General features: G+C 43.7%; 1 protein-coding gene across 1 annotated transcript in view; it reads left to right on the top strand.

Moving 5' to 3' along the window:
• The first annotated feature begins 2,732 nt into the window (after nucleotides 1-2,732).
• The window catches only part of LRRK1 (leucine rich repeat kinase 1), a 73,564-nt gene continuing 52,392 nt past the window's right edge, over nucleotides 2,733-23,904 (top strand). Inside the window, exons 1-4 of the mRNA XM_018069858.2 lie at nucleotides 2,733-2,923; nucleotides 19,788-19,951; nucleotides 20,784-20,955; nucleotides 23,217-23,396. Of these exons, the coding sequence (XP_017925347.1) occupies nucleotides 2,857-2,923; nucleotides 19,788-19,951; nucleotides 20,784-20,955; nucleotides 23,217-23,396 (583 nt within the window). The 5' untranslated portion in view covers nucleotides 2,733-2,856. The remainder of the gene's footprint in view (nucleotides 2,924-19,787; nucleotides 19,952-20,783; nucleotides 20,956-23,216; nucleotides 23,397-23,904) is intronic.

Below are 23,904 nucleotides of genomic sequence, written 5' to 3'. Positions count from 1 at the left end.
TCGCTTCGGCCACTGGAAAGTGCCTTGAAAGGCTTGTGAGACCCCCCCGAATCGCGGTGTAGTGCCTGGGCTCTCCCCACTCGAGAGTGGTGTGGGAGAAAGGGGCTGACTCGCCGCGCAGAGCTCACCCAAGGATGAAGGATGCGGGTCCCGGCGGGAAGGGGGTCCCCAGGAGGGCAGGGGGTCCCTGTGCTGGCACCGAGCCGGCCACTTCAGCCCCAGGTTCACCATCACCCTGCCCGGTGTGACAGCAGGCGGGTCTGTGCATTCCCACCCGGACTGTGCCCTTGGGCCTCTCAGATCCGTGCTGTTCCCATCACAGGAGGGATTCTTAAAAACAACAGGTGGTTTGAGCGAAGAACTGAAGTTTCGGCAGATTTCTCATGAATTGGGAAGTGATCTCGGGCAAACCGCGGTGTTTCTGGGAGCCTGGCTGGGTTTAGGCACAATACACGGGATGAGGCCAGGCAGGCTGGTGAAGGGGAGAGGAGGTGAATGGTACAAGCACAGTCAGATGTGCTGGGGCACTGTCTGACAGCTGGCAGTAGCAGCTCTTGGGAGAGAAACTGGAAGTGTCTGAAATGGATGTAAATCCCACTTCAGGTGTATTCTGTGTGGTCCTTCTCCTTCTGAATGAGATTCTGCAGATCTTATAGATTCCTTCTCTCTAAATCAAGTCAAAACATGGTGTTTGCACGTGTTACAGTTGAGTTGACCTTGCTTAAGGTAAACTCTCCAGGGTTTTTTTGTATTATATGCACAAAGGTCCTGAAATACAGAAATCCTGCTTACATGGGCGCTGTGTGGCAGTAACACACATGTAGTTACTTACAGTTAGAGGGAACTGATTGTTAAAACCACACCACTATTTTTCCTGAAAGTTTTTTTTTTCCTTTCACTCTATACGAGGAAAGTTTCATCCTGGGGAACAAGCTGAGTAGAAGGCTAAAAATCAGGAGTGGGATGGTTTTCAAGCCTCCATGGTTTATGCTGACCCCTGTTCAGTGTTTCTTGTACAGTTACTGTGAGTGCACATGGTTTGTCCCCATCGTAGAGCAAGGAAATGCCTCAGAACTGAGCAGGTGCTAAGAGAGCTGGTCTGTTGGTGTGTACAGGGGGAAGTGTTTATTTTTGCTGGAGCTGCTCAGTGTGTCTGCAGCGAGGGCACAGGGGAGGCAGCGGCTGGAAGCATCTCATCCCCTCCTTGGTCAGGGTTAACAACCTGGACAGCTTTTGGGAGGTGTGAGAGCCTCCCTGACACCTCTGCCTGTGGCATCACACCCTTGGCATGGCAGAGATGTGTGATCCCAGCGCAGCAGCTGTGCCTGCCAGAGTGGCTGAGGGAAGCTCAGCCCAGGAGCCAAGCTGATTCCAGTGGGAACTCGGCATGTTACAGGGCAGAATCCAGTCCCCCAACATTGCCCAATTCACCAGTTTTTGGGCTTGGATCTGGAATTAAGGATCACCTCCATCTCAGGCTCCTGCAGCACCCAGTGCCCAGACTGTGGGGCACAGGGGTGTGGGTTTTGGTTCCTGCTGCCAGGCACCACAGTCAGGGTCATCAGAAGCTATTTTCCTCTAAGTGCACCTAAAACTGAAATATTTGCTTAGAAACAACTGCTGTAGGATGCAGTGATTTTTAGTGTTGTTAGCTAGTGGTTAAAACACAATGTAAGAAGGGAGGACAGAAAGCTTCACAAAGAGTGGTGATGGATCAGCATATTTTTGTATTCTCTTTGGCTTTTGATCCCAACTTAGGAAGCCAGCTCTGCTCAGGGAGTTAGGGATGATCTTGGGCCTTGCTGGTCAAAGCAGGAGGTGGGTCATGAGCTTTGCCAAATTAGAGCCTCAAATCAAAACTTCAGCATCACACACCAGACGTGAGACAAACCAGTAAGAGTCAGTTGAGGGGCATCATTTTACATCTGAGAGGCATTTACTGACTGAAACTGAAAGCAGAAAATGAGGGGATGCTGATGCTGGTCTGGCACACACTGCAAAGTCACCCATAGTTTTAAAAGGTGGGTGTGCAGCTCTGAAGAGGGAGGGAGTTGGAATTGCCTGGGAAGACTGAGCTGTGCAGTTTTCTGCTGGCTGTTGTGCCAGACAGTTCAGAAGAAGCCAACCTTTAAGAGCTCCTAAGGGCCTGATCTGCCTCCCTGAATCTGTTGGAAGAAGCCTGATGCTTCCAGGGTAGGAAAGCTCTCTAAAAGGACTGGGCAGAGGGGACAGGAGATGGTGTGTTTCTCTTTGCCCTCTTTTCATTCCTACAGAGGATTGTCTCAGTAACCACAGCAGTATTTCTCACAGTCTTACAAGAGCCGTGGTTGTCTTTGTGGATGGGAGAGGTTTTGAGGTTGCATTTAGGATTTTTCCAGCTGCACTGAATGGTTTCAATGCTCTGCCTTTACATCGGCTTGGGGAGAATCTGAAACTGCAGCTGTGACCCCTGCCCACCGTCCTCTGCCCAAAGACTGAGCTGCTTTGGTGGTGAAAAATTAAGAACATTATCTTTCTATAGTGGAGAAATTGTTAGTCCCCTCTGCTAATTCATATTATGCTCTTAACAAAGCTATTATGCAAATAATTATATTTATAGTATGAGTGCATTTCTGCAAAACAATATTTAGACAACTGTGTTAGAATGCAGGGGAATGAGGAATTTCTATACTACAATGGTTAATCTGTTTTGTTATTTATTTTTAAACAGAATAAATGATGTTTCTTCAGGATGGTGCTTACTAGCTGTCTCTGCTCCTGCATGTGCACGATGGACATTGTTCAGCTTTGACAACATTGTTCAGTTTGAAGTGCTGTGGAAAGTTTGTCTGTTGGACCTTCACAACTGGACCCAGAATGTACTGGTGTGTGGGAACTGAGGAATCCGCTGTTTGCAGGGAGAGCAACATGGATCCACAAAATGGTAAATAGGAGGAATTTTTTTCTTTCCTGTTCAGATTGGGAGCAAAAGGTTTTAAGAGAACTCAGCAGCCACTGGGTTTTGATGAAATTTAAAGATATGAAAGATCTTTGAGCCCTAATCTTTGAAAATTTACCAAGGAATTTTACTTCCAAGGAGACTGATGTTCAGCTGCTCAGGTGGTAAGAATAGCATTCCCCTCAAGATTGATGTTCTCCAAAAGGCTACAGATTTAGTCAATATATGTATCATGTCTCCCCAGTTCCTAAATATGTTTTACAAGATCTGTGCTTTTTCAGCGTGTGAATGCAAATATGTTCCCAGTCACTGATGCAGTGGGTTTTCAGGGTATGAAAGCTGCTAAAATCAGAGCATCCTTTCTCAGCCTGAACAGATATTCACCTGCTCCAGTTTTACTGTCAGCTTCGATTCAGTGCCTTGCAGTGATTTATTGCTGGGCTGGATCAGAAGGTCTGTGTTTATGTAATCTAGTAAATCCATGGGTGGAAATTCCTCTTTCAGCAGGGACATATGCTTCAGGTTGCTTCCTGTGAATTTTTTTTCTTTTTTTTTTTTTTTTCCCTGAGCAGCCAAATTATTTTTGGATGGTTTCTCTCGCTGCAACCCTCAGCTCCCAGGCACTGCTGCGTTTCTCTGAGTCAAACCCCAGTTATGTTTCTGCAGCAAGAAATAGCCTCCTGGTTCTTGTGTAACGGTGTTCCCCCCTTGCAGCAAGTGCTTCATTAGGAGGCAGCATCTGCGTTTGAAGTGTGGGAAGAAGGTGTGTTTGACGCTCTGTAGTGAGTAAGCAGCCCTCAGCAGAAGCTAATGTTTTTGCAGCCTTATTTTGGATTTTATCAGCAACTATGAAGCAAAACCTGATAGTTTATTCAGAGGCCGCCTTGTCTTGTTTGAAGACGTTTCTCACCAGCATCACAGGGAGCTCTGGGAACTCTTTCCTTTCTCTGTATGTATTCTGCTTGTTCCATAATACTGATCTTTCTGTTTGCTTTTGCTTTTGTTAATTAGCATTGTAACTTTCTATAACACTTGGTTACTGAATATTCTTAAAATTCTTGAATTCTATCCGCTGAGTTTCACTCTGGAAGAAATTATCTCCACTTGAATACTAAGCTACAAACCATGAGAAGAATTTTAATCTGCTCTAACGATTCGAAAGTGTTTCAAATTGCTACATTTTTGTTCTGCAATAGTGATTTGACAAGTTTTCTCACTGTCTAAAGATACAGTAAATAAATTATTTTATGAGTTAATAATGAAGTGAAGAGTGAAATAGTTACATTTTCTGCATTTTGAGTTCAGTTTTTTTTCCTGAGAACTTTATTACATGTTGCTGTTATGTAACCATATTCAGTTAAACTGGTTGACTGGGAGCATACAGATCTTAGTGGAAGACTCTTCTATACTGACATGCCTGGGTTATATTGTTTGGTAAACAGCATTGGAAAACTCACAGAGGGATTCTTGAAAAGCTTAAGATCTTTATACAAGGCACCAGTATTGCCTTGGTAGATTAGCTCTTTATAAGGATACTGTACATGCTTAAACTCATTGTTATTTCAGGATTGTTTGGGTCCTGCCAAGAGTAATTGTCATCAGCTAACTGGTCCACTCCCTAAGTTAGCTGGTCCTTGTTCTGCATTTGGATCCTGTTACAGGGATGGAATCAGGAACACGGTGACTCATCCGGCCTCCACATCTGAACCTATTGTTTACACGCCTTTATGAACAATGGGGATGCAGCCTCCTGCTTCCATTCAGAGGGAACTGCTGGGAAAGGGGAGTGAGGTCCCAGATCATTTCTTTAATGCTGACGACCTCATTGGTGCTTGCAGAGCCTGGAGTCTGTTTTCTGGGGCAGGAAGGGCAGGTGTGTGGCTGGGAGGGGTTTATCCAACAGTGCAGTGGTGCCGGTGGCTCCGTGATGGGTCCGTCGGAGGCACCTTCCAGCAGGTACCCCGTGCACCCACTGCCTTGAGCATTTCAAAGCCCTGTGATTTCTAGGGCTTTTTTTCCCCCAGACAGCTATGAAGCCCTGGCCAAATGTATGTGAAGAATATGTTCACAGCATCATTGTTAGTTAGAAAATGTAATTGGTGATTCCAGGGCTCACCTTACTCTCGTGTCTCCTCTACTATTCCTCCCGGCAGTGCAGGGATCTTGCCTGTATCCCAGCAGGATTCCCTCTTTCCCTGTGAGTGGGTGAGCTGTGTTTCAGAGCTGGACCCTGTCTGCCCTCCAGAGATGGTGCTGGGCTTGACTTGATTAAGCACCCAGTGCTCCACAGCACAGATTTGTCACTGGAGTGCAGGATAAGGTTCTGGTTTGGATGCAGTAACATCTCCCTCCTCAGACCCTGCTTCCTCTCTCCTAGATTTGTTCATCTTGTCCTAATTAAGAGGTAGAAACTAAGCACAGATACGGGGGTGGCTGCAGTCTCTCATGAAGCACAGGGCTTAGTTTTTTTTAAACTTGGTTGAAGAGCTCTGCATAATATAGTGGAGGTGACATAATGTGAATTTTATAGGAAATACAATGGAAGCCCAAAGACATCACTGTGTGAATGCCTAGAAAAGCGTAAAGATTCATCTCCTTTCTACAGACTGGTTGGTTTCTTTGAATCTTATGAAATTTTACAGTTGGGATTTAATTTTTATATGGTTTTCTAGGAGACAGTTCCTCAAAGATGTAGGAGAGCAAACATTGTCTTCTGAAATGTAAGGGCACATCTGTTAAAGAGCTTATCTCCCTCTTATTGTGAATTTAATTCCAAGTTGCAGAATGTTCATGTGCCACTGGTGTGTGTCTCGGAGGTGGAATTGGATTATCCTTCAAACATGCCAGAGGGTGTCTCTTCTCTCCTACTAAATCTAGAAATGAGCATTGAAAAAGGGGTGTTATCTTGGAATGTATCTAACATTACATAATTAGGGACAATGATGCCAATGATAGCTGCTTGAAATTTTATAGTAGCTTTACAGATATTAACAAAATGAACTTTCACAATTTCTCTTGAGGCAAATCAGTTGTAAGCTGGTGACTTTCCACTGTTCAGGGAAGCACACATGGACAAGTGCAATATGCCTGGAAAAGAGACCTAAATATTAAATGAGGGAGCAAACAAGTCACCAGAATATAATGACTCAAGTTGTCATTTGGAGTGGACCAGAGGCCCTTAAAGCTGTGCTTTGAAAGTGCTGTGGTGACCCTGCAGCACACAGGGAATTCTGTTTTATCAGAAAGAAGCAACCCACAATGGTTGTGACCTTTGCAACCCCTCCTGGGCCATGGCTCAGATCAGAAATGACTCAGAGGGAAAGCTGCTGCCAGCAGAGCAGCTTCCTGAGTGGGAGAAAAGCCTCCTGTGCGAGTAAGAGTTGAACTGGAAGAGTTAAAGAGCAGTTTTAACAAGAGGGACTTCTCAGGAGCAAGTGCAATTTTATATGGAAAGTTTCACAATGGACTGAGTGGTGATAACTTGAGCTTAGCAAGTGGAACAGCTTGTCCTCCTGGGACACCCTTTGTGCATCCAGCCTCACTCCCTGTTTGCATTAGGGCAGGACAGGTGCAAGTGTGACCGAGGCCTTTTTGGGGTGCAGCAGTCTGGGGAGGCGATGGGACTGTAGGTGGAAGGATGGAAACTTTCACAGACTCTGCTTTTGCTCTCCATTCTGTGCTCACTGATAGCCCGAGCCTTCCAGCTGCCAGCCTGGCAGTGTGAGACCCACTTCAGAAATAAAAGTCTACAGGAAAAACATGACTTCTTTATAGCAATAAAGGCAAGCAGAGCCTGCCCACTCCTGGGTGGGCATGGACATGGCCTCCAGATTAGATCTTTGGTGGGGTGTCCTTTGCAGGGCCAGGAGTTGGACTTGGTGATCCTGATGGGTACTTTCCAACTCAACATATTCTATAATTTCCTTGCAGTTCTGCGCTGTTGAGTTTTTTGCCTTAAACATGAAGGGCAGGAGCTTGCAGTTGATAGTGTGAATAGCTTTGTTTAAAAATCTTTCCTGCTGAGTAGAGGAGGAAGGGAAAAGCAGTGTTGGCAGCACCACTGGTGCCACTTCGTTCCTCATGAAATCCCCACGTAAACCTTAAAATCCTCACATCAGCCGGGGCCAGCAGTGAGTCTTGGGGCATGTTGAGTTAGGCTTGTTTGTGACACACTATGCTGTAGAACAGGGAAAAAGTACTCACAGCCTCTGTCCTGCTTTTTCCATCCACACCTTACCCTGTAGTAACATTACCCTGAGTTTTTTGTGACAGCGTGGGGTGAGAAGGACAAGGAGAGCATCTGTTACGTGGTCTGAGGACACAGAGACCTGCAAAGTGTGTTGGTTTTGTGAAGTTCTGTATAATCAGACTAAATGAGCCTTGAAGGCTTTCTGTTTTTCTTCCTGCTTGTTAAGCTGTGAGTTAATTTGACAGCAAACTGAAATGTTCCTATGATAAAAAGAAAAAAAAAAGCAAAAAATAGAACAGGTGTCTGTGAGTTAGTCTCACTGCAGAGTGCCCTGCAGAAGGAGAAGTAGGAAATGCTCAGCAGGAATAGGAAGTACACTAGTAAAGCAGTAATAGGCTTGTATTTTTAAATATTTAAATAAACTCTTCATACAGAAGTGGTGCAATCTCACAAGAGCTGATGCGGAAGGCTGGTCTGCAGCAGAACATGCCTGTGGTTAAACCTGCTCTCTTGTGCAGACTACAGCAGAGCTGTGTGTTGCAACATCTCTCCAAACTGAACCTGGATTATCAAAAAGGGCAGTGAATGCTGAGGCATTTACAGTTTTCCTGATAAATACCATCAGAGCCAGCCTGCTCTTGAACTTGAGGGCTGTAGCAAGGAGGGCAGAGCTGCTGGGAGAGCCACTGGTGCAGTAAAGACCTTGGGAAGCTAATTGAGCAGAGAGTCCAACCTGAGAGCCAGTTTTATTTACAGGCAATAGTAAAAAAATTGATCTTTATCTGAGCTGGATCTGGCATTATCTGCTGCTTTACAGCTTTCTTTTTCCACCTTTCTGTTAAAATGTATTTGTGGTTTATTACGTTGAAATGTAACTTACGACAGGTCTATCAAGAAGCCTGGGAAAAAACAAAGATAAGGTGATAAGGTTGTAAAGAAACCCCTTTGCCCTTAGAACTTGTACACAGGGACTTTTTTACAACCTTAGTAAGGTGTGATTTATAAGGCAGCTTTCAGGTGAGAGTTGATTCTGGGGTCATAGAACCGCTGTCTTCTGTTTCAGTGGGAAAAAGGCAATTGATAGTGTTCACACCAACTCAGCCCTTACCAGGCCTGTAATTGATTTATTGTTTTGTCAGAGATGTTGTGTGTGATTTTATACTTGCATTAAGAAAATGCAATGAATTATGTTTTTTCATCCTCCCCAAAGCCTATGGGGGGCCTTATCCAAAACCCATTAAAGACTTTGCGCTGACATAATGGGATCTTCAGGGATCCTTACAGCATTAAGTCTGTGATTTGTTTGTTTTTCACTGCTCTGATCGATAAAGGGGCTGCCAGGGCGCTGCTTGGCAGGAGGCAGCGAGCTGGGAGGAACTGTTTGCATTGCAGATGGGGATGTGGGGGATGGATTTTGTACCATTCAGCTCCCAGTATGCTGTGTAGAATCACAGAATCGTGGAATTTTTACGGTTGGAAAAGATCTTTAAGATCACCGAGTCCAAACATTAACCCAGCACTGCCAAGCCCACCATTAAACCATGTCCCCAAGTGCCACATCCACAGGGCTTTTAAATCCCTCCAGGGATGGTGACTCAACCGTGAAGTCTGTCTCTTAATAGGTTCTCTTTCAGGTTTGACATCAAGTCAGGCTGATATTTAATTCCTTTCTTTAATCCAAGTCTGTGTGCTCATTAGTGGGTCAGGAATTGCTTATTTGCATGATTATGTATCACCACAGCAGCAGCTCTTTTATGTAAACTGCTGATAGTTTCACAACAGAAGTGTTTCCATGCTTTGAATTTGTGCCTTGCCCTCACTTAAAAAACTTATAAAAGAAGTCTTTAAGTTATAGGGAAGACTCTCAATCTTCCCAAAGCCCTCCTGCAGCCAGAGGGGCTCTGGGGGTTGGCAGTTTGTGTTGCTCCAGACAGACTGGCAGGACTTGGGATCTGGAGGAGTTCACACCCTGTATGAGTATACAAGCCCCATTTCTCCAATATTTTATACTCATACAGGGTATGAGTATGGAGATACACAGAGTAGTGGGAAATCTGGTGCAGATCCTCTCTTTTTTGGCTCACCCTCTCCAGTTGGAGAGGGCAACAGATCCATGGTGAGCTTTGGGAACTTCTTGTCTACAAAGTCAGGCCCTGTGTTGTGTCACCCGAGGGTGAGGGAAAGGGTCAGTCGGCCACAGGAAGGGCAGGAGGAAGGAGATGGGTGGAAGGAGCAGGGACCTGGGGTTGGGAGCTGGAGGAGCAGCTTTATTTCCTCTCTAATAGTCAATATATGGCTCCCAAGCATAAAGGTTGGCATTTCGGGTACTGCTGGGGAAAGCTCAGTCCCAGTCTGTCCACAACTCCTTCTCTGTGCCTGGTTGAAAATCATGGAAAAATAACGACCCAAAGCAGTGATTCAAACAAGAAGTCTGGATAAATTTAGCTCAAGTATTCTTGGTATGTTTGTGGTCACTGTGGAAATTGCATCACCACTTGCTTTAATGATCAAAATATCGCATGGCTGCCCGAGAAGGGCTCAAAATGCAATCTTTTAAAAGCATGTGTGTCTTTGGATTTGCTTCACCTGCAGTTAATTGGTTTGGGGGATTGTTTGTTTTATTCCCATCTTGGTTAAGGAGTTTTTGGACTAGAGGTTACTGCTGCTTAATTGAAAAGCCACAAGGTTTAGAGCTGATACACTCTGCAGCATGATTATCTGCTTCACATAAAAGTTCTGTCTGGGGAGTAGGATTCAAAAAGAGTGCTGGTAATTGCTGAAGACAAGACTTCCTCCAGAATCTGCCTGCACGTCTTTCTGTCTTGCACATCAAAGAGCCTTTGAAATTGCTTTTATTTTTGCATCAAACAGGAACATAATTTTTTTATTTTATTTTATTTTGTAGCACTAATGGACAGGATCTCTTTTCAGATCTCGTCCATAGCTTGAAAAACAAAAAACCTGGCTCCTTAAGTGGGCTTGTAATCCTGGTCACAATTCTCCCATGTTTTGCACCTTGGACCTTTTACACAATGGCAGGGGGGGAATAAAAGCTGTCAAATCAAAGCCATTTGCATGGATTGGACCAGGAGTGCAATGGATCAGAGTTCATCAAAGGCTGGTGAGAAGGGGATGAAATGTGCCTTGCCTCATTTTGCTGTCTCTGCCTCACTTTGCTGTCTCTACCTTGGAGCAGACATCTAAAAATGCTGTGACCTACAGCAGGGTCACATCATGGGCTGGAGCCTCACTTTCTCCACTGTTTAGTTGATTTTTTTTCTTTTCCAGAGTGTCATATCCATCCTCCCAGCTCTGCACTTCCCTTGGCTCTGCTGTTGCCAAATTGCCCCTTCAACTCTTTTGATGCCAACCATATCCAATATCTTGATTGCATTTTCTTTTCCTCTGCATGCAACACTTTTACATAAACTGGTCTAGAGTGGTGATGAGTTGTTGTGGTGATGAGAAGTGAGGATAGCAAAGAGTGGGGTGTTTTATTAGGCTGGCAGGCACAGTTAAAGAGGTTTGTTGGACTGTGTCTAACATGCACTAAACTTGGATTTTGCTGTGTGGGATGTTTACCCCCTCAAATCTCCTGAAAAGCTTCTTCCTTTAGATGTGTCTGCCTTTCCCCAGATCTGTCAGTTTGTTTAATGAAAAGTATTCTCTCATTCTCCAAACTTTCCTCAAAGTAGACTGTGAAGCTGCTATAATTTCATGTGTTAGGAGTCAGTGCTTGGTAGCTGGGTTGACTCCTGCCCATGTTTAATGTGGGAACATTGGCTGTAGGACTGGAAGGAGTGTGTGGATCAGTGTCCTGGTGTCACACTCCTAAACGTTATGCAGGGCTTGCTTTAAGCAAGTTGACTTGTCTGTTGCTTCTGCTTTTTATAGAAGACTGTTCCAAGCCTCATTTCTCCAATATTTTATACTTTTTTTCTAACTGTCAACTAAAATGTATTCACAGCCTGTACACAAATAGCTCTCCTTCCCTGGTGTCTCCCTCTGGATGTATTTATAGACAGGACTCCCATCTCCATCTAGATTTCATTTTTCCAAGCTCAACAAGCCAAGCTCTTCTCATCTCCAGTCTTGTAATTAAATCCTCCATTTCTTCTGTTTGTCTTCTCCACCTCTTCAGATTCTCATAATCTTCCTTGAACGTGATAAACTGGTGTTGTGCAGGATATTTCACATACCTCTTTAACATTGTCTCCCCTTCTTTCTCCTCTTTGAACAGCCTTTCCAAAATCTTCCTGTGTCCCAGCTCTTTCTCTGAAATCCCCTTGGAGGCTTGTTATTCCCAGTAGCATCCCTGGGGCTGAAGGGACAGATTTTGGCAGCTTCTGTGCTGTTATTTTTGACCAGCAGTTGAGTTGCAGTGTCATGAATGGGTTTTCTACTTAGGAAGATGTTTACATGTGTTATTACAGTGAAACGTAAGCTTAGGAGCTGCTTTTCCCAACTCAGCCAAGCTGTGGGGTCACTGGATGTGTCTTTGATGGAGCCAGTGGAAGACTTGGACTAAGAGGAGACCTGGGCAGAGACTTGGGCCCATCCTCCCCTCACACTCATACAGGGAGTCCCTCCTGAGCTCCTCCCAGCTGGGGCTAAAAGCATTTGCTTCTTTCTAAACCAAGCTTTAAATACATGTCTAAGGAGGTTGTAGTAGAACAGGGCTGGCCATGAGTTGGTGCCTCCCCAATGTGAATAATTAATGATTTTCTTTTTTAGAAGAACGTTGAGCAAATTGTTTCTTTGAAAGAGAGAAAACGCTGATGCATGGGATTTTTCTCCTTCTGATGAAAGCTTGAACTTAAGGGAAAGTTTCAGAAGAAACCAAAGTTAGCCATGAAATTTTATTTTATGAAGTTCCAAATGAAATCCAATCTTGGTTTGGTTTCATGGCTGTAATATTTGATTCAATTGGACAGCAATGGTCTCACTAGAGACACCTTTCATCATTTAATAATCCTCTCTTTGCTGCCATGCCTGGAAACGAGCACAAAGAAAATCCAAAAGCGTAGTCATACTTCTGCATGCCTAATGTATATCTTCCAATTTAAAATTTGGAAAGCAAGAGTGGCATAGCTGGCCTTGCATGCAGAAGCATATTTCTGAATGATTCAAGCTGTAGGATGGGAACCAAATCACTGAGGCCAAAAGACAAAAATAGCAACTTTCACTTAGAGCTGAGTCATTCGTATTTTCAATACAGCAACTGGCTCTCTGGCCATTTGGAGCTCTCTTGGTTCCCTCAATAGCTTTGCTTTGGGGGTGAAAATTAACACTTGTCAGTGCTGTTTGTGGTCTTTGCTGATGCTTTGGCCCCAAAGTGGGCATTACTGGAGGGATGTGGGGCATCCCCCTGCTCTGTGAGCCAGCCTTTGCCCTGTGCTTGCTGGAGGTCATCCCTGTCCCATTCCTTCCCTGTCCAAAGGCCAGGTGTGTGCCTGCCAGGGGGGATGGTGCCTTCATGAGCCAATCTGACCCCTGAGAAATGTGTTGTGGCCACTGATGCTCCTCAATTTGAAAAGAATGAACATGTGCATGTGAAGCTGCTTAGACCTGACACTCGTACTCAGAGGAGAGAGTAAAACCATCACTGTCACCAGCAACTCCCAGTCCATGGTGCTGGAAAATGGGATGACAGAGTTAGTGAAGGGTCTCTCTGACCTGGTTGCCTTGCCATGGCTTTGTGCAGCCTCTTTGGTGCTTCAGCAAGGAATAACCAGCTCACTTTCATTTTAACTTCTTGGACAGTACAAATAATTCCCAGAGTCCCGGGAATCTGGAAGTTGCACACACCAAATGCAGGAGATCTGAGCCTGCTCAGATTTGGCAGAGCTTTTCAGCCCCAGCTTAGTGCTGGTGTTGGCAGATGCTGATACTGCCCCTGATCCTGCTGAGTCTGTGTTACCAGTATTTGAGGCTTTTCTGTCCCCTTGTCGCTCATTATCCTGGATGAGGGAAAAATGATTGTGTAAGTGAGGAGCTGAAGCCTTTGGAGGCGTCTGTTTTTCATAAATCAGTTCTGGAGCCCAGTGAAAAGGCAGGAGTCCAAAGCATTTTTCCATCCGAGACTTAATATTTTCCTTTTAGGTTGGCGTTAGCAAATGCTTTTTTTCCTTGCAGGTTAAGAGTGTTTCTAAATAGAAAATTTCCAATGATTCTGGTGATAATTGGTCACTTTGCACAGCTGTACCTAAAATTGTCAGCATGCCCTTTAGGAGCTCCTGTGTGCTTGCTGGAAAATGTTCAATGCAGATCAGCACGTTGTATGTGTGGTGCTGGCATGTAAACAATTTAAAAATACTTCCAGAATATGTGTTACCAGTGAAAAAAAAATCCCTTCAGTGCTGGACTTTTGCCTTTGTGGCATTCTTCTGTGTTTCATATCTGGTTTCTTTTAGGGTTATAAGTTTCCTTCAGGGGCAGTGAGCATTGATTGTGAGCTGTGTTGTAGATGCGGGTGGCTTTTGTACTCAGTACATCATCTTTTCCACTGCCTTGGCAGACAGTTCTTAGTGCAGAGCCACTCCTTTAATCAGCTGAAATAATGGGTGTTTGGGGGAAATGGAACCACAGAAAATGGGCAGAAAAAGTGTGTGGAGGGTTCCCACTGTCCTGGGAAGCTGGCACGTCTCACTTGTTGTGAGAGATGTTAATCAGGGTCAGAAGGACATGGCCCAAATCTGGCACAGTTTCTTCAATGGGAGTACTGAACTTCCCAGATAAACCGTCTTGTTCCCTCTCAGTTGGATTTACTGTAACTTTCCATCCTATCTTCTCACAGGGGGATTTATAAGTAGTTCTGACCATTTTCTAATTCTTTCAGGGACATTTCATTGCAGAATTGGTTGAGCTGTGTGTATTGTGCCCAAATTTGAGAACAAGGTGTAGCAGATCACAGCCTTCTTGCTGCAGGACCCTCTTTTGAATGGTTCTGGGGCAGGTCCTGCCTGTGGGGCTGTGTGGGCAAGTGGGGAGCACAACTTCCCTCCTGGGGAGAGATTTTGGTCTGTGACTTTATCTTCTAAGAACTGAATGAATGACATGAATGAACAAAATCTTTCAACTTTCAAAAAAAGCAAATGAAACCTTACTTTGAAGTGTCAACTAATTAGAGAAGGAACACAAAAGGTATCTTTGTTTCATGAAACATTTTTACTGACTTGGGCTGACTTAAAAATGTATTGCTTTATTTTTTTATTGAAGAACCCAGGGCTTTGGGGTCTTTTCTTCCTGTTTTGGGATGGTATTTTTTCAGTATCTCAAAGATTTCCAAAGGACTGAGAAATTTTTCTTCCACATCTGAATGGAAAGTGCAGTGTAGGGCAGATCCATCATCCTTTGAAATCACTAGAGGCTTCCTGTGGGCTGCTGTTCAGTTTATTAGCCTGAAGTTTTTCAAAGCAGCAGAAGATACACGAGTCTGTTGCAGAGACTCAAGAAATAACATGGCTTTCCATTAATTTTGCAAACCAGCTGGGCAAAGCTGCTGTAGGGTAGTATTGAAAAATGTTCAGCGACACTGGTGAGTTTTTTTAAGTGTTTGGGGGTGTTGGCTTTGAATATTCAGAGCATCTTAAACCTCATCTCTGTCCCATTTTTTATTTGTGCTGTGGCAGCACTCAGAAGTCAAAATGGCAAAAGATTAAGCTGGTAAAGGTTAGCTGGATCCATCTGGTGCTGTTGAGGAATTAATGCCTGAGCTCAGCCCAGAGAGGCCCTGCCCACCCCCATCTCCACATCCTCTGAACCAGAGGCTTGGATTTCGCTGTAATGGGACATGGAGATGAAAATAACTGTCAGGGCTAAACTGGAGTAGTTAATTCAGACAAAGAAGCAGCCAGCCAGCTGAGAGCTGTTCCATCCAGTGGCTGCTGTAGGAGCTGCTGGTGCTGGAGCAGGGGTGGGTGGTTATCAGTCCAAGGAATTAATAGCTTAATTACATTGCTGAGTCTGTGTTAGAGTATCATCTGGATTTGCTCCCGTCTCTGGAAATACCTGCACACATTATGACAAGGTCAGTAGTGGTTTTAAGGTTTTATTATTATTGTAATTCTGTTTTGGAGTAAGTTAGCTTCCTGGGTTAAGCATCTCATTTATATCTTTCTCTGCTAAATAAGAATATCCTGCTTAGTTGCCAAAGAACTTACAAAAGGGCCTAATGTAACATTTACAAACTCTGTGAGTCTGTGTTAGAGACAGAGATGCAGTGATTTGGGAAATAAAGGTAATAATCATCTATACAGTGTGCTGCTTTGTTATGCAGCTGTTTGCTGATTCACAGCATTGACCTGCAAACCCTCCCCTTTTAATAATACTGGCATACTGTCAATTTAGAAATTTTAGAGGTTTTTTTTCACCTACTGTAATAACAAGGCCTGTGACAGGGTGTAACTACACATACCCCTGAAATTCTCATGGTACTCTTTATTGTTAATAAGACATTTTTATTTTGTTTCTCTGAGCAGTCTATTGCACTTTAGAAGTGGTACCTTGTACCCTTTTATTGGCAATGAAATAGGACTGCTTTTTTTATTGATAACCTCTGTTTGCATTGGGATATTTTTTTAACGAAAAGTAGTTTTACCCTTAGCTTTTATAAAAGGCTTTTACTGAGTTAAAAAACAAACTTTAAAGGTGCTTCCAAAGTATAAAACATTGAAATCAAGAGTGGGAGATATTTCCATAGTTGGCTATTTTGTTACAAGCTGTTAAGGAGTGTGAGGAATAGATGAGGGATGTGTTTTTAGTGTCAGCAAATGCCTGCCATTTTCCCCTGACAAACAGCCCTGGGTTTGCTTACAGCCATTAGTGGAAAGCAAGAAAAGAAGCCATGGATCTGTGAAGAGGTTAAGCAAATGCAAGGCAGAGATGCAGAGGCTGAATGATTTGGAGTAAACTCCATGGCTTCATTTTCATTGAATATTTCATTTCATATTACAGGAATATCCAAGGAGTACTGCTAGAATATCATCACTTACTGTGCTGCTTTGCATATAACAATGTGCATTGTTGTGAGTAATACAGACCCTGTTGTGCAAAGTACAGAAGCCAGTTCCTAAATCTGTGCAATCTAAGAATTAAAAGCACTTTGTTACACCCAGGCTTAAACGCTCAACGTGTTGATGATCAAGTCCAAAGACAGAGGTTCAATATTATTCAGCTTCAGTGCTGCTCACATGTCATGTTGTTCAAGGCTGTGTGTGAGTGAGGTGACTCTGCCAGGAAAGCCATGAAGAGCTCAGGTAAAGACCTTGAGATTTGTAGGGTTAAAACCAGAGGCAGAATTTCTTTGGGTTTTGACCCAGATTTTTGCTAAAAATGACTGATGCATGTCTTGGCAAAACTTTATTCCCAGCCTGCATGAATGCCAGTATTGATGATAGTTCAGTCATGTATCTTGTAAAAATAAAACAGTCTTTAGTCACTAGAATATATTTTTCCTCATTTTTTTTTCCTTCTACTGGTGAGTAAATTAAGATTATAAAACATGCTGTTTCTTATTTTCCACTTGTAGTTCAGAAGTCAATACATCATTTACTAAGTCACCAGGAAGTCTTCTGTGAATTGGGTAATTTATTTGGCGTGATGCAATGGATGGCTTTTGTGTTTTTTGGGAACTTGGGAATGGATGGCCAACCTTCTCTCATTTAACCTTTGAAAGCTCAGGTTAACTTAGACAGGATCTTGTGGGTGCAGCTGTTGGTTCAGGGCAAGCTTTTTTATCACTTTGTATCTCACCAGTTTTGCTCTTTTCAGGCTTGTAATTAGTTCAGTCTAAAAGACTATTTTTTTCTGAAGACTTCTGGCAGCTTCTTTCCTCAGGTCTTAGGCAGGAGGTGAATTTACTCTGCAGAATGGAATCATAGAAGGAAGCTTTGATGACAGCTACGTAAGAAACTTGAATGATGAGTAGCATTATCTTTTTGCCAGGAATATTTCATATAAATATATTGGTTTCAAACAGTAGAATTGCCAAAATTTCTTGCACTCAATGAAACTTTTATTGACTTCTACTTGATGGATGTTCAGATGCTCAAAGCTGAGCAGTTTTGCTTAGGTCAATAAAAATTTGACAAGACTGAAATTGAGTTTAAGAACTAAAATGAATATCCCAAAAACTCTTCTGGGAGCATATGAACTCCATGGACCCAGCTGTTTGTAACCTTCCTATTCCTGGAGAGCCCAGAAGTCTGCACCTGACACACATGGACAGGCTGTGCTGGTTGATGGCCAGCCCACATTCTCCAAGCAGTGGTGGTGGCACCAGTGGTTTTAACTGAGCCATTACACTACAAAGGACTTAAGAAATTTTGAGGGGGCCAAAACTGTAAGAGGAAGCATGACACATTAGCCAAGTTGTTTTGTGAAGTAGTTGTTTGGTAAAACCCAGAAGTAGTCTTGGGATTAAGAGTCTAGCATGGAGAGTTCCTCCTTCCCTCAGTTATGATACGTGATCCTACTTGTGCCCCCTGGACAAGGGGTTTGGTGGTTCCCCTGTGAACAGTGGGGCAATTCCAGTAGGAGAGGTGGAAAATGCTCTTTTAAGGAGAGTTCTGGAGTGTAGGATGCATGGGAGGTTGGCTGGAGACCTCTCTACTAGAGAAGGATGTGACACCAGGATGAATAATGAACAGTGAATCACGAATCTCTGTGAGATAGTCGTACCTCCACCCTCCCTGGCCATGATGTAAAAAGAAAGAAAGATGGCTCTGCAAAATTCTTTGGCAGAAAGGATGTGCCTTTACATCTGGAATAGCTGGAGATGTGAGTCTTGAGTGACAGTCCCCAAAATCAGGATTGAGGCTGGAAAAGAGTAAATTTTGTCCCTCCTTTCAGAATTTTTGTAGGAACCAAGTTAAATTGCTGTGCTCTTGCAGCCCTGGTTTGCAGGGCTTCTTGAGCAGGAAGCTGAGCAGTTTTCCAGCTGTTTTGTATCTCTGAATTGAGGCATTTTTTCCTCCAAGGGGAATTCCAGAGCTTCTCTCTAGGTTCAGGATTTCATCACAGGGCGCCAAGCAGGGAGGCTGCATGTTCCAGTAACTGCAGGGTTTGCTTGGATTTGTACTTTTTGATTTTACTTAGTCCAGTTCTGAGTTGTTTTGACTGGAGAACTGTTTAGCTTTAAAGAGTCTCCCTTCTCTCAACCTTTAAACAGTTACTTGCCTAAGAACCATTTGCATTTCCTACCTTTGGTGTCATTAAAATGAGAATTAAATCATATGCAGTATTCTCAGAGATCCCTTACAGGTGTGTGGTCTACTCTGAAAGACAGGACCAAATGCAGGATGAGTTTCTTTTCCCATGTGCTCCCTAAAACTGCAGAATTATGAAGGCACTGCATGGACATGAAGTGAACTCTGAGATGCTGTTTGTTGTGCTGTAATTTAATCCCACTTTCATCAGCCTTGATTTCTGCTCCTTGTCCTTCACACGTTCTGCATCATCTGAGAAAGGTTATTGATGTGGGCACATTTTTAATGGCACGAATCTCTGGAGCCTTCTCTGATGTCTGAGTGATTTGAGCTTCGTTTAAATAATTGATGAGAAGTGTTAGTCAGAATCTATTGGTGAATCAGACTGCATTACTCAAAGATATTTACTGACATGTGTAGGTTACTCCAAATTTACTTCTTTTTCCAGGCTGCATTAAACTAAGCCCTGTGTGACATATGTGCCTGTTTAAAAAATAAAATCCTTATTAACATATGTGAAAATCTGTGGGCTTAAGGGCTTTATTTAACCTGTTGCAAATAAGCAATAATAATTCACAACAGGAAAAAGTGAGCATGAAACCATTTCTTTTCAAGTGAAAAATGTTTTTTTTTTCCCTCTATCTTACACTTTGGTCAGGAATAGACTTGAATATCTTGGAATTCAGTGACCTTCCTGCAGTTTTCCCTGTCCTGATAGTTGGAGGGGTGGCTACCTCTTTTTTAGCCACCCATAAGCATCTTCTCTAATGGCTTGCAGCTTTTAATCTTTGACATGTAAAAGCTCTTCTGGCTCCTGATGGCATTTAGGAAAAAAAAAAGTCTAGTCTGGGAGATTCTCCAGGATTGATTGGGGTGACACTGGGCATCTTGCACAATCTTCAGAGTAAAAATATTCCCAATTTCTTTTCCTTCATCCTCATTGAGGTGTATGAAGCTCTGGTTGAAAGCACTGGAGAAGGACGGAAGGGCTTTGTTAGGTTGCCAGGAGTGAAATACGACTGAAGCAAGGCCAATGATACCAGAATTTTCTTACAGGTTGTGCAGATTTCTTTGTTGGAGGAGTTCTGCAGGTGCCAGTCCCATGGAAGCCCTTCCCTTCCCTGGTTCCTGCAGCAGGAGGGGGACTGTGCCAGGCAGCTGCAGAGTTTACATGTCTGTGTGTGTGAGTTTTCACACCATCCTTTGGAAACCACCTCTGGGAGCGTTTGGGGAACTCACAGTCCCCCTTAGTTTCATGTCCCTCTGGGGAATTACTTTAACATATTATCACTTTCTTTTATCAGGCTCTCTTTTTAATTGTGTGCAGTAAATATTCCAGTGAAAATAATTCAGCCCTTTTTTTTTTTATTGCCAGGATTCACTGACGTTGCAGCTGTACGTGGGTAATGAGCAGGTACTTCTTCCTGACCCCTCTTTCCTATTTTCCCTGCAGGAACTGTGGACATGGGTGGCAAACAGTCCACAGTTGGAGAAGTCTCCGTAATTCAGACCCCTGTGACAGAAAGCATCCAGGATGCCTACAAAGCTGGGGACACCAGCAAGGCCCAAGAGCTGATTAAGCTGTCATGTGAGGAGACTGCACTGCAGGTGGAGAAGGTAAGGTTAGGTTGCTGCTCTTCCTCAAGTTTTATTGGGAAAGAAACCCAAATGCCAAGCTGCTGTCATTTTTCATGGAGAAAATCCATTCAGTATGCGAGTCCCAGATGTAGCTGGTTGTGTGAGGCACTTCAGGAACACACTCAGGGACACTGTTTGCCCTTGGAAGATGAGACAGACCACAGGGAACACTGCATGTAGGAACAGGAGGCTGTGTGAGGAGGGGTGCTGCTGCTGTGGTCACCAAAACAGGGAAATACATTTTTCCCCGTAAAAAGGAAGCAGTTTATAGACTTAGCAAAACATGTATTCCTCCATCAGTACAAAGATGGTTAATGGCCCATGGGGCAGATATTGCTGCTTGTGTTTGGAGCTACATCACAAACTCTGTGCTAGCTTCTGCACTGCTCTGTCTTCAGAGCCCTTATTTTGAACCTGCTCTTTGCACAGAGCTGATCTTGGTGTTTTGGGAGAGCACCTGCACATCAAGTCCAGGCCACTTCCAAAATAGGAACTACTACACCCTGTAACTGAGCTGTGCAAATGCTTTTACTGTTGCTTCATGAAAAATGGATTTACACTCACTGTTCTGTGCCTCAGGCACTTCTCTGTCAAAGCCATACCAAAAAACTGTAATGAACCCCCCAATAAATCAATATAATTAATATACCACACCAATGATTCTAAAGGCTACTAGTGCTTATGACATTCTCAATTAACCATGGTGAGAGCGTGCGTGCATCAGCATGGGCACAAATAAATGGCATAGCTCTGGAAATGCTCTTTCTCTGCCTTTACAGAAGAGTTTCTTTTGCTCTGTTTTCTTTACCAGTGTCAGCTTTTGGGAATTGCAGCAGCATATGGAGATCTGCAGGCGGTGAGGTACCTGCTGAAGGAAGCGTTGGTGGTGTTGCCAACAGAACCTAATGATGACAATGCAGCTGTGGTGGCAGCTTATTTTGGACATAAGGACATCGTGAAAGAGCTGCTGGATTCCCTGCGTGGTAAGGTTGTCTCTGCCTCTCCTCAAGCATTTTGGTAGCTGTGTGCTGGAGCTTCAAGCAGGCATTTATTTGGTTTTTTCGCATTCCTTGAAAGGGGAGGGATTTAGTCATGGGAAAGTACGTGGAGGGATCTGATCTCTGCCGTGCTTGAAGAAAATTTTCCCTGTGGGGGAAGAAACATATACATAAAAATATTCCATGTTTGCAAATTGGAAGTGGAGGAAGATGCTGTTTAGACAGTTCATTCCCATCAGCCCTCACAGCTGGGTAACATTCCAGGCCCTACAGAGAAATTAGGGGATTTTTGAGAAAAAGCATAATTCCACTGCAGATCCAGCAGTCCCAGGGATGCTGGGAATGAGTAGCACAGCTGATGAGGGTGTTTGGGTGCACAGTTGGCACCCACTTTGTTCTTTCCTTGGCATTCTGTTTTGACTATCAGGGGAACTCTTCCTTTAGAATCATCCTTATATTTTACTTAAATTTTATTTCAGCAATTATTTTACAGCAGAACGGAGACATTTTTAGGCTCAGACACAGTTCTTAAGGCAGCTGTAGGGGCAGGGGGCAGAGCATTGCTCTGAGTCAGGGCCAGGAGCTGTGTTTGGGTCCCCTGTTGCTCTCTCAATGTTCTGTGGGCTTGGCAGCTGCTTCTCCCTGGGACCCTCCATGGGTTTTGGGTCCAGTGGTCCTGCAGAGCATCTGGGGCAGGTCACTGCCTGGACCTCAGGCACTGCAGTAACCACAAGAGCTATGCTGGCTTCTGCAATGTTTGACCTGCAAATAGGTCTAGCTCCTCACTAAATACTTGCCAGTGACCTCACTGAGAACGGGAATAACCTGTTGGGAAACCTGCTTATTTGGTGTTCTGTTAGAGCACTGGTAAGCAAAATAAATGTTCCAGTTTGGGGGATACAATTAAATGTAATATTTCCTTCAGCCAGAAAGAAGCTGATTAACCTAGTAGCAAAAATTAAATTATATTAATGTAATACACTGAGTAATGAAAAGTGACTTGAGTAGTTTCTGGAAACTTAGCTCGGTTTAGAACTGACCAAATTCCCTCCAACACTTGCTTTCAGGCATTATTGTGCAGGCCTTTCCAATTGTTTTCTTGGGAAATGACACAGAAACCAATCACAGGGCTTAGGAATAAATTGCATGAATTTGCAGTTTGACTGATGCACTGCAATGAGTCTCTCTGGAACAGTGAGAACTTCTTGTGGCTTACAGATTAAGTGGAGCCCGTTTTTTGTAGCATGAGAGTGAGGGATTTAGTCCAGTTGTTAAGAATGCAAAGAGCCCTGTAATTTCCTCATGGATAAGCTGCAAAAAAAAAGTTGACATGTAAACTTGGGCTTCTGGATGTTCCTGTAAGTGTTTTGAAGGGGACATGAGTTTGTAAAGCAAACAGAAATGGTGCAGTGAATCAGAGGAGATTTGAGGACTCCTTACTGTTGGCAGAAATAATCTTGTCATGGGCGTTTAGTTGCATGCACAGAATTAGGCACATCTAGAGGACAGCTGTGTTCGACGGGTAAAACATTAGTTCAGAAAAAAAAGCAGTTTGGAAATGAAGAAAACATCAGCAAATTCATGCAGAGGTCAAAATGTGGTCTTTTAGTTTTAGCCTTACATGACATTTGTCTGATTTTACTAGGAATTGTTAGTAAAGAGTAAACCAAAAATGAAATGTTTTAAGGGGAAATGAAATTTTTTGTGGCAGACTTCAGGCTGCAGAAAAACAAACTAAACCAGTTATTTTTTGTTGAGTGAAGCATTTATTTTTGTTTTATTCACCCAATAGCATGAAAAGTCATCTGGTTTTCCCCATCCTTTGTATCCCCTCTCATGAACTTGGAAGAAGTGGCCTACCCTGGATGTTTGGATCTAATGTCTGTTGGATCTGGATGCAAAGATAGTCCTGGGTGTCCCTTGCCACCTCTGTTGGGGATCAGATGTTTGATTTATCTGCCTGTATTCTAGCTGGCATCCTCAGAACCTTCTGTTGCTAGGTTAAACTGGGGACATTAAAAAAATTTGCCCGTTAGCTGGGTAGGTAATGAAGAACAGTTAAGCAAAGCTGAAAACTTTGTGCTTAGGGCTCTTCTCTATCACACTTTTGCAGTGCACTCTGTTCCTTTGTCCTCAGGGGCTTCACCCTGTACCCAAACCCTCTGCACAGCCATTACTTGTGCATATTTCTTGCACGTCACAGCCCTGTGGCATTAACTAAGTCGCAAGCCATGTCTTTTTGGTAGGCCCTAACACTTGCCAGCAGCTCCTGAACTGGATGCTGGCCATAGCCTGCCAGCAGGGCCACCTGGACATCGTGAAGCTCCTGATCCGTGCGTACAGTGCCGACCCCGAGAGCTGTGCCGTCAGGAAGAACGAGTTCCCCGTCCTCATCCGCCTGCCCCTCTATGCTGCTATAAAGGCAGGTGGGTATTTGCATGCTCCCGAATTTTGCCCCTTTTCTGCTGTGCCTATAAAGAATGGCCTGAGTTGTTCGCAGTGGGGACTGGCTTGCTTGGCTTTCCAGTGGGATAAAGTAAAATAAAATTGGCTCTGCACCTTCTGACTCAGCCAAATGTAAGTCAGCGCCTTCTGAAGTTAGATTACTGTGAATGCTGAGAGGCTGAACTTTCCTTTATAAACTCCTAGGGAAAGGACCCTTTAAAACTAGAACCCTTGCAAGTAAAAGCATTATTGTTATGGACATTCTGGCACACATGCTTGAATTAGGCTGAATAATTTACACTTCAAAGCACAGCTGTGTGTACAGTTTAATAAGACAGGGAAAAAAGAGAAAAAGGAGCCTGGGCCAGCGCTTTTGAACAGTGTCTGTGCTGTCTCAGTTTGACCAAACTGAGTCCTGTCACTGGAGGGAACAGTCTTTACACAGTTCAGTTTCCTTTTTGTACACCCCCATGGTTTTTTTTTTTCAGA

The sequence above is a fragment of the Manacus vitellinus genome, unplaced genomic scaffold (genome assembly GCF_001715985.3).
Source record: "Manacus vitellinus isolate BGI_N305 unplaced genomic scaffold, ASM171598v3 scaffold_16_pilon, whole genome shotgun sequence".
Lineage (NCBI taxonomy): Eukaryota > Metazoa > Chordata > Aves > Passeriformes > Pipridae > Manacus > Manacus vitellinus.
Note: the sequence above shows the minus strand (reverse complement) of the source record. Positions and strands in the feature narration are given on the sequence as shown.